This window comes from Lactuca saligna, chromosome 9 (assembly GCF_052625555.1).
Source record: "Lactuca saligna cultivar CGN05327 chromosome 9, ASM5262555v1, whole genome shotgun sequence".
Classification (NCBI taxonomy): domain Eukaryota; kingdom Viridiplantae; phylum Streptophyta; class Magnoliopsida; order Asterales; family Asteraceae; genus Lactuca; species Lactuca saligna.
The window spans coordinates 20,110,675-20,129,556 of record NC_136425.1 but is presented as its reverse complement, the minus strand read 5'-3'; the positions used below and the strand labels follow the sequence as shown (position 1 = coordinate 20,129,556).

The window sequence follows — 18,882 nt, the reverse complement described above, 5'->3', positions numbered from 1 at the left end:
TCAACTGGCTGGAGAGTTCTTGCATTTCTGCCGGTGCTAAGCGATAGGGAGCCCTGGCGACGGGGGTAGCTCCTGGGATTAAGTCGATCCGAAATTCGACTTGTCGTGCGAGTGGTACACCAGGCAGATCGTCTAGGAAAACATCAGGGAAGTTGCATACTTCTGGAATTTCTTTGATGTCCTTCACCTCCTGTTTCTTGTCTACGATGTGGGCTAAGAAAGCATGGTATTGCTTTCGGAGGTACTTTTGGGTTTTAACACAAGAGATGATTTGTAGGTTCGCACTAGGTTTATTGCCATAAACGGTGAGAACGTTGCCATTTGGCAGATTGAGGCGGACGGCCCTTTCGTAACATAGAATGTCGGCACGATGAAGGCTTAGCCAATCCATACCAATGATTATATCAAAGCTTTTTATGGTGACCGGCATAAGGTCGATTTTGAACAAATGGTTGTCTAGAGTGAGAGTACACCCTATGTAAATATCATTAGCGCGCTCAACCTTTCCATTTGCCATTTCTACGATGTAAGAATCTTCTAGTGGTTGAGAATTTTGCTTAAGTATATGTTTGAATTGGTGACTTATGAAACTTCTTTCCGCCCCACTATCGAAAAGTACGCATGCATAAGAGTTATTGAGGAGGAACGTACCAGTAACCACAGAGGGATCCTTGATTGCTTCTCCCTGCCCTAAAGTTAGGACTCTCCCTACACCCCCAGCATTAGGGGCTCGTGCCTTGGGGCAGTTCCTCCTGAAGTGCCCCGTTTCACCACATCCATAGCAGGCTTGGCTTGCCCCAGTGTTGGCGGTCGTAGCGACTTGTGTGGCGGGTTGGGTAGTCGCTCTACAGAATCGTGCAGTGTGCCCCTTTTTGTTACAGTTATTGCAATGTAACTCTCGACAAGCACCGTTATGGTGGTAGTTACACTTGTTGCACTTGGGAAGAGTTCCTGTATACTGTTTCGGTGGCGCTGGAGCGACAGCAGTAGTGGCGGCGCGAACAGCAACAATCGGTTGCTTTTTGGCGGGGTCCTGAATTGGTTGTTTCCTTTTATTACTCCAGAACTTCCTCTTGTTGTTCCCTCCTTTTGTTCGGTTGGTGGTGGTTATCATGGTACCACAGCTAGCCCTGTGATCTATGAGTTGTTGTGCCAATTCCTTGGCGCTCTCAAAGGTAGTGGGTTTCGAGGCCAAGACACTATCTTGAATCTGGGATGATAGGCCCCAGAGATATCGTTCCACCTTCTTCTCTTCCGGAGTGACCATTGTTGGACAGAGGAGTGCTAGGTCGTTGAAACGGGCAGTATAAGTTTCAAGATCAGTGCCTGTCATCCTGAGGTTCCAAAGTTCTTCTTCAAGTTTTTGTATTTCGCCCCTCGGGCAGTATTCCTTCAACATTAGGGCTTTCAAATCCTCCCAGCTGATCGCGTTAGCTACTGCCGGAGTAAGTGACTTAACTCGGCCATTCCACCAAGTAAGTGCTTTTCCAGTGAAAGTGAATGCCGCATACTTGACCTTGCTCGCTTCGGGACAAGCGCAGATTTCAAAAACTGCCTCGGTCCTTTCGAACCATTGCACCAGTGTGATAACGCCCCCGCTTCCATTGAAAGGATCGGGTTTTCCATTCGTGAAGTCTTTGTAAGAGCACTCCCTCGTACGCCCCGTGCTGTCCCCATGAATGGAATTGGTAGCCCCGGATCCAGAACCGCCAGAACCATTGGTTCCTATTTGCGACATTGCCGCCGCCACGGCTGCCGTTACTGCAGCCTGGAACATTGCAGGATCAAACTGCGGAGGTGGTGGTGGAGGCGGCACTGGGTTGCTGGAAGGCCTTGGTCTTTTCCTTGGTGTCATGGTTCTGTCATAAAAAAAATGACTAGTCGGTAAGACTTCAATAGTGATAACGAGTCGAGTGTTACTGGTTTCATCCCTCTTGTATTTTATCATAACTTTATTATTCGTAAACTGTTTGTGTGATCAGGTTATGATGTATAGTGCCAAACATTCAATAAATAAAACACATGTCAAATTTCATTGATATCTTTTAGTACATAACGTTTAGAGGGAAAAGTTTGACCTCATAAGGGTCTACATTACATTGTTACAAAAGGTAGTTTTTTTTTTTTTTTTTTTGGCATTACAAAAGCCCTTTGAATAGTGTAATCACATAGTCGCAGGGTCGACCTACATACAAGGAGTAGCACCAACGCGTACTCATAAAATTCTACTACCAAGATGGGAGAATAGCAACGAGTTCTAATCACTGCGACCCTTCTTTGACGGAGGCTGCGATGATGTCGATGCGCCCTGTAGTTCCGCCAATTTGCGTTCGGCTGCAACCATTCTCTCTTCGAGTGCCATGTATCTTTCCCGATACTCTCTTGTTTCTGCTTGAGCCGCGAGAAGGTCTCGAATGAGTTGGTCTCGGTGGTGGGAGTCTCGTTCCAGGTTTCTGGTGCGATCCGTAGTAGACTGTACAATGGCACTTAACTCCCGGACCTGATCTGTCGTTGTCCTACCACGATCATCCATTCTTGCCATTCGTTGTATCGTGACGGGGAGAGCCCTGTCAGCCGGTCCACCATGAGTGAGATCATAGTAACCTCGTTGGTAGCCATATGGTGACCGTTGGCGTTGTTGTCGGCTCTATCTTTCGATCGTTGTTACCCAAGGGGGTTCAGGTCCGTTGTAACCAAAACGGTGCGCGGGTACCCTCGCGATGTAGGGAGGGTTGAATACTTCTGGTGGTTCCTCCGCTTCGTTCCCAACCATGACTACCTCATCACCTTCCTCTTCTTCCTCTTCTTCCTCTTCTTCCTCTTCTTCTTGGTCGTCTTCCTCTTCTTCCTCTTCTTCTTCTTGTTCGTCTTCCTCCTCGGGCTCCTCCTCGGGATCCTCTTCGGGATCCTCCTCGGGTTCCTCTTCGGGATTCTCCTCGGGCTCGTCTTCGATCCATCCCGCGTTTCCCTGATTGGGAAAGTAGGGGTCCCCGGGTATGTGAAATCCTGCCATGTCGTCTGCACGAGAAACGGGGTTAAGAAGTACGTATCGGAAAATAATAATTTGGCGCTATAGAAACGTACAAATACTCCTATAGTATTTTTAAATGTTTATATTTGGTTCTTAGCGTGTTCTTTATGGAGTGTAATTAGGTTTTCAGATTTGTCGCTCATTACGACTATTCCTTAGTGTGCGTAAGTTACTTCTTGGACGGATATAGTTGATCAGGCTATATCCTTCCCAGAACTGATTACACATGCTAAGGCGTATTAATAATGTTCGACTCATCCTCTTTCAATTTATGTTCTCCTAAGTTATGACACCATGCTAGTATAGAATGCATGCAAGTATACTTTAAAACAAGAAATTATTTGTTTTCTAAAAGTACAACTCTTTAAATCACTTCAAGAATCAGAGACTTTTAGTCCCAAATGTGTTTATAGTTTGTATATCTTATGTGGTTGACATACTTAATTCACTATAAACCTGGCTCTGATACCAATCTGTCACACCCCCAAACCGAGGATGGCGGAAACGTCCGGGGGTGGAGGACTTCATGTATAGCATCATAACCACAATTTTAATAGTAATCTAAGCAAACACAACCAACATATATATAATTGAAAAAGTTACATCACTTGTATGAATTACATGTTTCAAAATCAATTACAATATGTTGTCAAAATATGAAAAGTTTGACGCCTTAACGTCCCATCCTCAAAAGCACTTGATAACCTGATTAGTGTCTTCCTGTGAATACAAGTTGTTTGAAAAGTGTCAACACAAAGGTTGGTGAGTTCATAAGCTTTTATTAATAAACTTAGTAGAAGTATTTCACATGTAAATGTCGCGTTTGTTTCAGAAAAATCCGATATTTTCCTTGAAATCCGAAAAATGTAGCCTTATAACCAAAGACTAGAATGTATGAGAAATCATCGTTTCTTAGTAGAAATGTTGTGAGTTTAAAATGTTATGGAAAGTAAATTTCTTTTATCAACCTAAAACCTACTTCGGTTTTATGAAACCCCGTAAACTTCATGAATTGTTATCCCCCTAAGTGAGTCGCTATAATCATACTGTGACTATGTGAACATGCCACAACGTTTCTCAGGCGTCGCGAAAATGAAATGACATTTGTCACCCGTAGACCTGCAGGTCCCACTGTAGCTAGCAGCAAGGTGTGGGGTGTCAAACCCAATATAGATCTATATACAAGTATCACGTTCTCCCTCAAGGAGATTCTGATTATAACTACCAGGAATTATATCCCGCACTCGGACGTACGGGGAGAGAGAGAGTCTCACAACATAGGTTAACAAGTTTACGTGAAATGTGTGTGAATATAAATCTTTCTTGTATGGATGTACCCTTTTTGTACGAGTGCGTTGAGTGATGTATCATAAACTATACCTATTATAGTTTATCTAAAATGTATGTAATATTTATGATCTCTTTCATGGAAATGTATTAGTGTTATGAATTTATCAAACTATACTTTTTTATAGTTAAATAATACGTGTTCTAAAATGAATGAATAATATTTAATATGAATGTCTTAGTTTCAGTTCATTATGATAAACTAACATGGAAACACATTCAAATATTAGAACTTATGATTATACACTTTGCTCAACATAATACAAAGTGTTATGATATTTATATGCTGTTGGCAAAATTTAGCAATTCTGCCCTGATTTGGAAAAATCATAGAAAAATCATACGAAGTCGAAAACTAGATCCGTAAATTCTGAGAGTTCACAAAATGTGTCTAGTTTGCTCATAATTTTTATCACAATTTATAATGACCTCCAACTTGGGTGAAAAAGTCCAAAATCACAGACTGGTCCGGATTGTTGTTTGAAATGATAGGCAGTTTTGTAAAAATCACCATAAATTGTAGAAAAATCGTATGGAGATGTGCAAGTAGCCATTTTAAAGCTAAAAAATTGAACTATTTGCACCTTGTACAGTTTTCAAAACAAAAAAGTTTAAGATGTCCAAAACAGTCCGTGAATGGAGTTGAACTTTTCTGATGAAGGCTGTTAGGAAAAATTAGATATGTTCTTAGTGTTTTAACTTGTATCCCCCCCCTGAAAACTTGAGAAAACATGAAAATGTAGGGGTATGAACTCACCTTAAGTGATTTCAGTAGATGATTGTTGAAGAATGGAAGTGTTTAATTCAAGAACACTTGGAGATGCCTTGAAGGTTTTCGAGAATCTAACATCATAGTTAGGGAGTTTGTGTAAGCAACCAAAGATTTGAGTAGAATGAAGTGAAATAGTAATAGGGAGGATGAATTTTTACTTACTAAGTGTGGAAGAACACTTGAAATCAGCCTTGGATCTCGAAAATTTGTGTAGAAGAGTTTGAGAGAAAAAGTGGTGTTTGTTACTTAGTGGAATGAGAGAAATGAGAGAAAATGAGGAGTGTGGTTGTTTGTTCCAGCTCAAAAACGTGGGAGTGAGTGAAATTTGAGTGTAAGGGAACATTGAAGTGACATAGGTAAGGTGGGGAGGTATGGCTGGTCATAAAGTGGGTGTGGGGTGGTTGCTTGTGTCATAAGTTAAGGCAAAGTCAACACTCTACCTTAAATAAATCCCCCATTAGATCTTTATTATTTAAATAATGATTTTTATCAAAATATGTTTAAATTTATGAATATTTAGAGTTTATTATGTTAAAATATAATTTCTGGAGAAAATCCCGCTTTAGAATCACGAAAAACGGGCTTAAAATGTTAAAAATATCAAAAATGGGCTAAAAGTGACAAAAATGCGAAATCTGGCCGAGGCTCGGCCTTCTGGTGCTGAACCGAGAGGGAGAGAGACAGAAACCGAGAGGGAGAGAGGCAGAAACCGAGAGGGAAGGAGAAGGAGGGAAGAACCGAGAGGGGGAAGGAGAGAACAGAGGGGGCGCGAAGAGAGACAGAGCGAGAAGAAGGAACAGAAGGCGCGAATAGAGACCGAGCGAGAGAAGGAACAGAAGGCGACAGAGCGGCGGAGTAGCGAACAGAGACCGAGAGGAGCAGAGCGTGAGCGACAGAGGCAGAGGCTCGGTCTTTGGTCTCTTAGCCACCAGAGGCTCGGTCTCTGGTCTCTAAGCCACCAGAGGCTCGGTCTCTGGTCTCTTAGCCACCAGAGGCTCGGTCTCTGGTCCTAAGAGGCCTCTCACTCCGGTTTCGGTTCCTAAAGCCTATTTTTCTCGTTTTCACCCCGTTTCAAGCCGTTTTTGACCCGGTTAAGGGCCGGAATGACCCGAATGATTCCAAAAGTTACGGGAAACTTTTGAGAGAGATTTGGGAGAGATTTCTCACACTTGGAGAGATTTGGGAGAGATTTGACATTCTTGGAGAGATTTCTCATACAAAGAGATATTTGAGAGAGGTTTCACATACTTGGAGAGATTTGAGAGAGATTTGACATTCTTGGAGAGATTTCTCATACAGAGAGATATTTGAGAGAGATTTCACATACTTGGAGAGATTTGAGAGAGATTTGACATTCTTGGAGAGATTCCTTATACAAAGAGATATTTGAGAGAGGTTTCACATACTTGGAGGGATTTGAGAGAGATTTGACATTCTTGGAGAGATTTCTCATACAGAGAGATATTTGAGAGAGATTTCACATACTTGGAGAGATTTGAGAGAGATTTGACATTCTTGGAGAGATTCCTCATACAAAGAGATATTTGAGAGAGATTTCAAGTGTGGCATTTGTGAGTGTTTGGTTCCGTAATGCGAGTCTCTTGAGCCCGTTAAGTCATGATTAAGGATCCCACACACTCCTAATGAGTATGCAACATGGTTTTCATCAGTTTAGTTCATTGATTAGTACTAAGGCTTAGGAAATTTTTAACACAAAACTTTTCTCAAGTGATGTTTTCCCATTAATATAGCAAGTTATACAGTACGAACATAACACAAACCCTAATACACAAGGTTTAATAGAGTTGACCGGCTTGACTTGATGACTTGACTTGACTCAAGATTGACGATTGTCACAGGCACCCTAAACCTTCTAACAGGACGGATCATTTGGTCTTAGAGTAGCTCAACTCATCAAGACCAAGAGCTTCATATCTCAGATCTTTACTGAAATGGCCTCAAGAAGGGTAAATTTTCCAACTTTACCCTGAAGAACTACCAAAATGGGTTCAAAACCCAAACCCTAGCCTTAAAAGGGTGAGGGCTTAATCATTAAGCACTTAATCACCAAAGGCATAACCCCTATCTGCAGATCTGACCCTAATATCTGAATGACTATGTAAAGTTCCCAACTTTACACATACATGACTAGGAGAAGTTCAAATGCTTAAAAGAAGCCATAAGAAGGACTTAATGAATACATGAAGCCCTTAAGACCATAAAGTTGGCACCTTTATGCCAAAAGAGCTCATGAAGATCATAGATCTGAAAGAATAACACTTGGGACGTCCTACAACTCCATCAACCATCCAAACATGGCTAAAAGTATATAAACTACCCCACAAAGAGATCTAAGAAAATATTAAGCAATGTTAGAACTTTATACCCGAAATGTGCTGGAAATGGTGTAGAGAATCAAGATCTGAAGGATTTTACTTAAACCACTACCTTGCATAAAGCTTCTCTACCTTCAACGAGCTTTAAACACACTAAAACACACCCACAATAAGCTATCAACACTAAAGGAGGCTCTAGGGTTTCGAGATTTGGGTTAGGGGCTATGGAGGTTGGGAATGTGGCCAACACCTGGGACTTCAGGTGTTTAAATAGGGTGCAAAACCCTAAAATTAGGGTTCCCTTCCCAACTATCAACTCGCCAAGTTGAGGCACCTTAACTCGTCGAGTTGACTCATTAAGCTTCGCGGCTAACACAAATTTGACACGTCGAGTTGAGGCTTCCAACTCGACGAGTCCTCCAAGAAAATGAAAATAATTGGAAAATAAATTCATACCAGAAACCAAGTATTAAAATTTTTCCCCACTTGAATCAGACTTCGTCCTCGAAGTACGCTGTCTCAAACAACCCTGGGTAATGCTCCCTTATCTCCTCCTTGGGCTCCCAAGTCCAATCCTACCCCTTGCGATGCAACCAATGCACCTTTACTAGTTGCACTACCATGTTCCTCAAGGTTTTCGTCTTTTGATTTAATATTTTCGCAGGTTTCTCAACATAATTCAGGCGGTCATCCACCTGAATATCCTCCAAGGTGTAACATCCCAAATTTTACAACAAAAAATTTCATTTTTAATTTAATAATTATAAAACCATTTGTCTGAAAACATCATAGTACTATATCATATCAAAACCAATGTATCCATAGTCAAGACATATCATGAAAAAATAATATCAGAGTATAAATCCCATAGATCTCATGTGCGGAAATCCTGGTGTGATGTGTTGCAGTCATGTCGGCTTCTTTCCGTTTGGTGAAGAAGTACCTGAAACCAAAACTGAAAACCGTAAGAACAAATATTAGTGAGTTCCCCCCATCATACCACATAACATACAATAAACATAATGCCATGCATATCTGGGTGCCCGACCTACCCTGCCGAGCATATATGGGTGCTCAACTTACCCTTGTCAGGCATAGCGGGGGGCCCGACCTACCCCTGTCAAGCATATCTGGGTGCTCGACCTACCCTGCCATGCATATCCGGGTGCTTGACCTACCCTCCAGTTTATTTCAGTCGGTATAGGGACTATTTCACCCCTACACCACCACATAATAACATAACAGAACATACTGTCAGGCATATCTGGATGCCCAACTTACCCTCCGATTTATCTCAACCGACTACAGGGTCTAACCCACCTCTCCTACCACTATCACATAATATCATAGCATACTAGCACATAAAGCATAACAGATAGTGGCACACACGAAAATTATCACAAAGACAATCATCTCAACTATGATCAACTACTACTTGGCCGATAATGGTGCCTTCGACCCACTTCTACTGGAAGGTAACTCACCTCAAATGCTGTGAAGTAGCTGAACTGTCCTCGGCTCTGAAATCCGCCCCACTCAAACTCCTACACATAAATATTTCCTTTAATTACCCTTTCATGCTCATAACCCTTTAAGGGTCAACTTTGGTCAAAGTCAAGTCAAGGTCAACACCCTGGTCAAAGTCAACATATGGTCAAAGTCAACGTTTTGAGTTGACTAAACTCACCGAGTTGACCCATCAACTTGTCGAGTTCCATAAATCCGGAAACTCAGAACTCGCAATCTAACTCTTCGAGTTCTTTCACAACTCATCGAGTTCCTCCTATCCATTGTATCAGGGCTTTCCCATTCTACTCGTCAAGTCATCCTTGAAGTCGTCGAGTTTTCCCTTTACAAAATCGGGATATTTCAACCCAATTCGTCGAGTTCCGCTATAGACTCGACGATTTCTTCAGTTTGTTGATCCATCTTAATAGATTAAGCTCCTATCCGAGTTCCATACTTCATCTACATAATGAAAATGTCCTTTTAAGGGTACAGTTTCCAGTTTTACCAGTTAATAGCCTTCCTTAATGGGTTTAGCTGAAACTTGTTAGGGTGCAAAGTTATTCATGTTTGACTTTGTAATGTGTTGAATTTTGTAAAACCCACTTGCATGTGGTGCATTAGCCTTTTGACCCATGAGTTAGTGAGAGTGAGAGAGAGAGAGAGAGAGAGAGAGAGAGAGAAACATGCAATCACCTTTATATAAGGTGGGTTTAGTCCACTTATAGAGGTGTGCTTGAGAGGTGTAAAAGTGAGTGTGTAAGTGTGAGTTATTTATGTAGATGTAGATCTATATCCCTTTTTGTAACACCATACATATCCAATACATCTCTTGAACACCCAAATCACCATGTTCATTGTGCAATCTTTAATTCTGCATGCCAAACCATGTTCTTTATGTCGCTATAATTGGTATCAGAGTGGGTCTTCAACATCAACGTGATTTTTGAAGAACGATTCTCGGTTTGACAACATTTGTCACAATTTGAAGCATTTTTTGGTGAGTCTCTCTCTCTATGATCTCTCTAAATTTCATTGAATTCGTGTGTTTTTTTATTTGTGATTGTTTGACTCGTTGGATCAAAATTTTTCTTGAAAAACCCCATTGATGATCCAATAATTTTTTTTAAGATTAAGCCAAATCAAAATTTGTATATGTTACTATTCATCAGATTGAACCTAAACATTTACCCTAAATTCATTTTGGATTCGTTTCATTTGAATTAGCCCAAATAGTCATGTTGATCTGTTACTATTCATGATGATTATATCTAAGCCCAAAATGTATCTTACTTGCTGTTTCTTTGATCCGAATTCAATGTTGAAGCCCAAAATATCCTTTAATCAAAATATGAAACAATTCGTTCATTCCTCTTCACTCGCTTCAAGTTCTTGTATTCTCGATTGTTGTTGACAGTATTTATACGAATGAGATTTCATCCTGTCTTTCTTAACAATCGATGAGTATAACTTTATCTTGTGAATCGATTGTATTTGGTTTGTTCCAATATAAATTCGATTAGATCAAGAGACCAATAATTTATTCAAGTACAAGTCAAACGAATTTCAGAAAGTCAAAATTAGATTTTAGATTGAGGTTTAGTGAATTGACTTTCAAAATTGTATGAGGAGTGTTCGACTAGAAGTTCTTTTAGTCGAAATAGATTATTTAACTGAAATCGATATTGGAATCGAATTGTTTTGAAAAGTCAAAGCTTCATATAAAGTCAAAATTGAAATTTCGATAATGAAGAATTTGAGTTTGGGTTTCGATTCAAGATTAGTTTGGAGTTTAAGGGTTTGTATATGGAAGTTTACTTGAAGTGTGATTGATAGTGAAGTCAATATTGAATGTTAACTGAAGAAGGTTGAGTTCGATTATTTGGAGTAAATTTCATCTAGAAACGAAATTTTGGATTTCATAGTCAAAGTTTGATGTTGACGTCAATGGTTTCATTATATCATCGAATTTTAGTTCATGTGAGAGTCGTGTTTTAATTTACTAGTAACATATCGATATTCGATGGGAAAGAACAGGGTGAAGTTGATTTCGATTTAGGTTGTAAACTGAAAGCGAAGGTTGTTGGGATCAATATCTGCTTGTATTGACGATTTGGAATATTTGGGTTCGAATCAGGTTTCATTTGAGATGATTTGGCTTGGTATCATCTTGATTTTGATTGTTTGGGTTATGGACTGATTTTGAATATTTGCCTTCGTTTTTGTTAACATGAGTTATGGTTTTGGTGCTCTGATTGAAGGAAGGGGAGAGAGAAAATGGGCAGATGCTTTTGTACGAAGGGGTAATGAATATTAACGAAGGGATGAAGAACAAAATTTCATTAAAAGTGGATTAGTATGATTGGACAAAATTTTTGAAAATAACCCCTGAACTTACGAAAGTTTAACATCTTTTACAACTCAGAATTTCATACGAAGGGTGTTTTTGATAATTCTTCATATGTATGGAATGAAAATGTAGAAGTTTCGAATTTGGCTTCAGAAATTTCGACAATTTGATACTTTTTATTAATTTCATACGAAGGGATGAAGCTTCGTATGTTTTGAAGAAGATTGCAAATGTTACAAAAATAACCCCTAGACTTTCAATAATTTAACACTTTTTTCAAGTTTTTGTACGAAAGGATAAAAGCTTCGTTAATTTTGAAGGGAAATAAAGAAGTTTTGAAATCAGCCCCTGGAGTTTCGGAAATTTGGTAGTTTTTGCCCATTTTCAAAAAAGGACTGATTTTGTTGAGAAAATTAAGAAAATGCATTTCAGGCCCCTGCAATTTGTGCAAATTGATGCTTTCTACCCAGCTTTGGAAAAGGAGGAGAGTTTTGCATTTTTGGTTGTTTTGGGCGCACCGAGTCACTGAAGTATTTTGTAAATGACAATTTCTACCCATTTTTGAGAAATTTTATCAAAGGCGATCCGTGAACAAAGCTAAAAAATGAAGATTTTTTGGGTTTTCTGGATTAAAGCACAAAGTTTATACCATATGTTAAGGGGGATTTTTGACACGAAAATTTCTGAATTGAGTGCGTTCTCTTTCCTTGAAGGTTTTATAATCAAATTTCGATCATAAAAAGGGGGAGAAATTTATATGGAAATTCGAACTTGAATTTTTCATATTACGCGGATTTGAAGACCGAAGTGACCTTGAATTTTTGAAGCTTATGAAATGATGTAATTGGAAGTTCGAAAGTGATTTATTTTTTAAATGGGTTTGGTTTTATTGAAGATTTCAGGGTGTGTTTTTATGCTCAACTTTTGTTGATCAATTTGGAGTTTGAGAAGCTCGTGAACATTCGTTGATGCTCGGTTTCTATGGTCTCACATCCTAGAGCCCGAATTGAAGAATTATGAAAGAATTGAAGGTTTGAAGTTCGTTTTGAAATGTATCACCCTTGAGGCTCAGATCGCGTAGTTGCTCGATTTTGGAAGATTTGAAGTGGGTCATCCATTCCCAACTTTGACGGGGAGAATGTTAGGGTGGAACGTTATTCATGTTTGACTTTTTAATGTGTTGAGTTATTGAAAACCCACTTGCATGCGGTGCATTTGCCTTTTGACCCATGAGTTAGTGAGAGTGAGAGAGACATGTAAACACCTATATATAAGGTGGGTTTAGTCCACTTGTAGAGGTATGCTTGAGAGGTGTAAAAGTGAGTGTGTAAGTGTGTGTTATTTATGTAGATGTAGATCTATGTCCCTTTTTTTAACACCATACATATTCAATATATCTCTTGAACACCCAAATCACCATGTTCATTATGCAATCTTTAATTCCGCATGCCAAACCATGTTCTTATGTCACTACAAAACCCTAACTCTTTAAGACCTAGAGCTTGATCATAAATCCATAATACTACAAACTAAAGCATAAAAACTAAGATCTGGACCCTAGAAACTATATGAACACGTAAAGTCCTTGACTTTCCTTTCATGCATGGCCTTTTGGCTATTAAAAGGCCAAAACGACACCATAAAGCTTTCATGGGGCCTCAATGGCCATAAATTATGTACCTTTATGACATGAAGGCCGTCCATGGTTCCACATCTGATGATATACTCACTTGGGACGTCCATTTCCTAAGGGTCATGTTTCATGGACCAAAAACTCAATAAAACTGAAGATGAAGAGATCTAAGCGTACTATAGATAATATAGAATCTTGATACCTCTAATGAACCAGAAACGAAAGTAGACTTGTGGATCTAGTCTTCTCCAACACTTCCTTGCTACTTCTTTAAGTTTCTTCTTCTTCAAAACCACAAGAATGCACCAAAAATGGCTTAAAGCTCTCAAAAGTGTATTAGGGTTTGTGGCTAGGGTTTGGGATGATGGAGGTTGCGAATGAGGCCAAAATTCTGAAGTTAAGGTGTTTAAATAGGGTGCTAAACCCTGAAAATTAGGGTTTCATTCTGGCAGTCCTACTTGTCGAGTTGAGTCCCTCAACTCTTCGAGTAGACTTCAAGTTCCGCGTCCAAATTCCATTCCTAATCGACGAGTTTTGGGCCTCCAACTCGTTGAGTTCCTGTATAAAAATGAATAAATTGATTTAAAATACATACCGGGAACCGGGCGTTACAAATCTCCCCCACTAATTTTAGACATCGTCCTCGAAGTCTGTTGCATCTGGAAATAGCTCTGGGTAGTGTTCCCTTATCTCGTCCTCTGGCTCCCAAATCCATCCCGAGCCCTTGTGGTGCTGCCATTGCACCTTCACTAACTCAACCATCTTGTTCCTCAGATCCTTCATCTTCCTGTCGAGGATGGTTACCAGTCGCTCAATGTCTGGATGGTCCGCTCGCACTGACCATCCGTCTACGGGTGAAAAGTTGTGCTAAAGGGCAGTTGGGTCCTTAACTCGTCATGAAATTTCTTCTAAAATTTGGAAGTGAATCGTACATCTCGGTCAGAAATCATGGAAACTGAGACCCCATGCCGAGCTATTACTTCTTTGATGTAGATGTCAGCCAACTTCTCGGCCAAAATGCTCTCTTGAATCAGAATGAAATGGGTGCTCTTGGTCAACCGATCCATGATGACAGAAATTGAATCCACTCCCTGTGCGGTCCTGGGAAGCTTCGTGATGAAATCCATAGTAATCTCCTCCTATTTCCAAAAAGAGATATACAATGGTTGTGTCTTGCTGTGAGGTATCTAGTGCTCGGCCTTGACCTTTCTGCAGGTCAAGCACCGCTCTACATACCAAGCTATGTCCCGCTTCATGCAGGGCCACCAATAATCAGGGAGAAGATCTCGATATAATTCTTTGTCGCCCCGGGATGGATGAAGATCCTCGACTTGCGGGCCTCATCCATCAGTACCCGACATACTCCACCCAAGTAAAGAACCCAGACCCTCCGATGCAGGGTCAACAACCCACGGTTGTCATAATCAAACGAGGTAACATGGCCTATGATCCACTCACAGTTCTGGCGCTCCTCCTTCAAACTCTCATCCTGCACCTCTCGGATCCACTCCAAAAGTGGAGTCACTACTGTCATCCTCAAGCAGATGTCTCTGATTGGGGCTGCTTTGTGGCTAAGTACATCGGCCATGCCATTGTCCTTCCCCGGGTGATAAAGGATCTCACAGTCGTAATCCTTCATCACATCTAACCACAGATGCTGTCTCATGTTAAAAGTTGGCTGATCCATGAAGTACCTCAAGCTCTTGTGGTCTGTGTAAATGGTACAACGAACCCCGCAGAGGTAATGTCGCTAAATCTTGAGGGCGAAAACAACCGCCCCCAACTCTAGATCGTGCGTCGGGTAGTTGGCCTCGTGAGGCTTCAACTACCTCGAGGCGTAGCCAATGACGTGCCCTCTCTGTATCAATATTGCGCCCAAACCCAAGATAGACTAGGTGTTTCAAGTGAGAAACATGAACAAATTGATGATTATGGCAAGTAGGGTGTGACAATGAGATAGGTGTCAAAATCCTTCAACTTGGTTACATATGCGAACAGTTTGTTAAAGTTGTATCGTAGTGTTAATGGATGTAAATATATAGAGCTTCATTGAAAATTAATAAAATGATTTATTTATTTAGGTATATTAAGTGCAAAACTAAAGTGTAACAATTGTAACAGTAAGCATCTTGGTATAGGATATAAAACAATATGTAGTTGTGCTATATAATTAAAGAAGATAGGACCTGGTTGTATTTGTGAGAAACAGGCTATATAGTCATATAGATTGCCTTGTCATTCAAGAAAACAAATCCGGTTTTATACAACCCAATAACCACCACCAACCAAACAGCATTGTGCTCGGCCCAGTACTACAAGAAAACTAAATTTTTGTTCAGATCATTGACACTATAAAAATAATTAGAAATATGTTTCGAATTCACATAACAATATTTAAATACATTACCTATTAAAAAATATTATCAAATTTACCTTTTTAGTTTAGTCATATCAAGTTTCAAAGATGCTTATGTTCTTTTAGTTATAAAAGAAATATAATTCTTCACACCAAATGGAAGTTGTAAAGCCTCCTATTTGGTCGAATCTATGCCATCAAAACCTAACCAATACTTTTTTTCTTGTTGAAGTTTTACTATTATATTCATTGATAAAGATTCATATAGACGTAACGGGTAAACAAGCAACAATTATGTTGCAATCTAAAAACTCTCGAACACAAACAAAAATAATATTTGATTGGTTAACACTCCTAACCATTTTTTATTATCTTAATTTACAAAATTAACCCTTCAACTCCAAATATTATATTTTATGTTTTATGCCATATCCACAAATACATCCCCTTCCCAAAATGCCATCCATTTTTAATACAAACAAATTGTTTTACTTACTTATTTTTAGTTCAAAATTATACTAAGATTAGGAAGAGCCGGAAAACATAAGACATTAAGGACCAGGTTTTCTATTCACTAAAAAAATATCACGTTTGGACCTCTTAACCTACCACACGCGCGCGCACGCACACGCGTGCGCACGCACACGCGCACACACACACATATATATATATATATATATATATATATATATATATATATATATATATTGTTATTTTCTTAAGAAAAGCAAATAAAAGTTACAATGGACACCCAAAAAGTATATTGCAAAACGGGAAAGGTTTGAATTTTGAAATATACATTTGTAAAGTGGTAAACAAGGGTAACATAGTCATATTAAATTACAAGTTGATAAGTCTAGAATATAAGTCAAAATCAGATAAATTCACTTGAACACCACTCCACGGTATACTTGGGCCACATGCAGTAGGTAAATATGTGTTCTTCACAATTATACATACATACATTCATCCCTACATAAACCATTGTCCTCCATCAGTCGAATTACCAACAAACTTAAATGCACTAATCACAACCAGCAACATGGCTCTACCATCAACTTTCTTGCCTGCTTTTGTCTTTCTCACATTCTATCTTTGTTTGTACCCTCATCTTGCATCAGCAAAAAATGGCTCAACCGGTGTCACTCGGCACTATAAGTTTAACGTAACTTTGATAATTGCTACATATTTTAAGTTGTTACCTGTGTTTAATTTGAATTTTATTCATGATTTCAGATACGGATGCATAATGTGACGAGGTTGTGTCAAAGCAAAAGCATAATAACCGTCAACCGTAAATTCCCGGGACCAAGGATTATTGCTCGGGAAGGCGACCGATTGGTGATTAAAGTGGTGAATCATGTTTCCAACAATATCACTATCCATTGGTATGTATTTTACTTTTTCTTGAATTCATTGTCATGATTGTCGAATATACCCTTGAATGTGTTTGTGGTGTTAATATCAATGGGCTGTTTGATGAGGGTAGGCATGGAATTCGGCAACTTCGGAGCGGATGGGCTGATGGGCCAGCATACATAACACAGTGTCCGATTCAAACAGGCCAATCGTATGTCTACAACTTCACCATTATCGGACAAACAGGAACACTTTGGTATCACGCCCATGTTTCTTGGATTAGGTCAACCCTTTATGGCCCAATTGTCATTCTCCCTAGACGCAACACCTCGTACCCTTTTGTGAAGCCTTACAAGGAAGTCCCTATTATATTTGGTAATTTATCATGCCTCTTATTCTTAAAGTTATATTAATTAATGATCATATTTTGTTCTAAGCTAAGTAGTTTTGATTAATATAGGAGAATGGTGGAACAATGATACTGAGGCTGTGATCAATCAAGCCCTTCAAACAGGAGCTGGCCCGAATAATTCTGATGCTTATACCATTAACGGGCTACCTGGACCATTATATAACAATTGTTCTTCACCAAAGGGTACATAATTATTAAAGATCGTTATATAAGACATTTATATCTTTTTACTCTCTTCTTGATCTTGTGAGTGAATAATGTTAACTGATCCACATGCAGAAACGTTTCGGCTTAAGGTGAAGCCTGGAAAGACATATCTCCTTCGTATCATCAATGCTGCCCTCAATGATGAACTCTTTTTCAAGATTGCAAACCATACTTTTACAGTTGTTGATGCTGATGCGAGTTATGTGAAGCCATTTGAAACGGATACAATCTTCATCACACCTGGTCAAACGAGCAATGTTCTCTTCAAGACGAAAAACCTTACCTCCAATGCCAAATTCATGATGGCTGCAAGACCATATTCCACAGCAGCTGCCGGAACTTTTGACAATACAACCGTTGCCGGAGTTCTTGAGTACATAAGTGACACCATGTCATCATCTTCCAATATTACTTCCATCAAAGGCCTTCCCCTACCTACACTACCGGCTATCAATGCCACTGCCTATGTGGCTAACTGGACTAATAAATTTCGTAGTTTGGGTAATTCACAGTTCCCGGTGAACGTCCCACAAACTGTTCAAAATCGCTACTTTTTTGCGGTTGGACTCGGAAGCGACCCGTGCCCGAAGAATCAAACATGTCAAGGGCCGAATGGGACCAAGTTTGCAGCCTCCATTAACAATATTTCCTTCACCTCACCAACAATCGCACTTCTTCAAGCCAGGTACTTCGGAAAATCCAACGGAGTTTTCACCACCGATTTCCCTTCCACCCCTCTGAGTCCATTCAATTACTCGGGTACCCCACCAAACAACACCATGGTTTCCCATGGCACAAAAGTGGTGGCGCTTCCATACAATACCACAGTGGAGCTGGTGATGCAAGGCACCAGCATTTTCGGTGCCGAAAACCATCCTCTTCATCTTCACGGCTTCAACTTCTATGTGGTCGGACAAGGCACCGGAAATTACAATCCTGCTATAGATCCGGCCAACTTCAACCTTGTTGATCCGGTTGAAAGAAACACAGTTGGTGTGCCCTCTGCCGGATGGGTGGCTGTGCGATTCCGAGCTGATAATCCAGGGGTGTGGTTTATGCATTGTCATATTGAGATTCACCTGAGTTGGGGGCTGAGAATGGCGTGGGCAGTCATGGATGGGAAGCTTCCGAACCAGAAGTTGCCTCCACCACCTTCTGACCTTCCAAAGTGTTGACTTTGACTTCATATGATACGCAAAGTGTTGACTTTTGACTCGGTGAGACTTTTGTTTTTCAAGTTTCTACGTTTTGTACTCGTGAGTGAGTAATCTTTGTTCGATGAATGAGAGATTAATTCCAAAGTCAATGTTTTTTTTTCTTTAAATGTAATACACAGTATATATGATTATTGGGTGGACGTAAAATGAAGCATCATAGATTCGTTGTTGATTTCCTTAGGAGTTGATGGAAAGTTTAGGCCGAAAAAATGTAGGGTACTAAAAATACTAAATAAAAATTTTGTTTTAAGTCAACCAAAACAACGATTTATTCTTTCTAAAAGCTTATCAAACTATAGAAAAGTACAAAACAATGTCATAAAATACAGAACACTAGTGGATGCGATGCAATCACG

The 18,882-nt window shown here is 39.7% G+C and overlaps 1 protein-coding gene across 1 annotated transcript; it reads left to right on the top strand.

Annotated features, from left to right (window-relative positions):
* Positions 1 to 16,334: 16,334 nt before the first annotated feature.
* Positions 16,335 to 18,627, top strand: LOC145015021 (laccase-2-like). The gene is made up of 5 exons (XM_078973476.1): positions 16,335 to 16,496; positions 16,568 to 16,719; positions 16,821 to 17,065; positions 17,151 to 17,285; positions 17,382 to 18,627. The coding sequence occupies exons 1-5, from the start codon at positions 16,374 to 16,376 to the stop codon at positions 18,482 to 18,484; spliced, it is 1,758 nt and encodes a 585-aa protein (XP_078829602.1). The 5' UTR covers positions 16,335 to 16,373; the 3' UTR covers positions 18,485 to 18,627.
* The last annotated feature ends 255 nt before the right edge of the window (positions 18,628 to 18,882 follow it).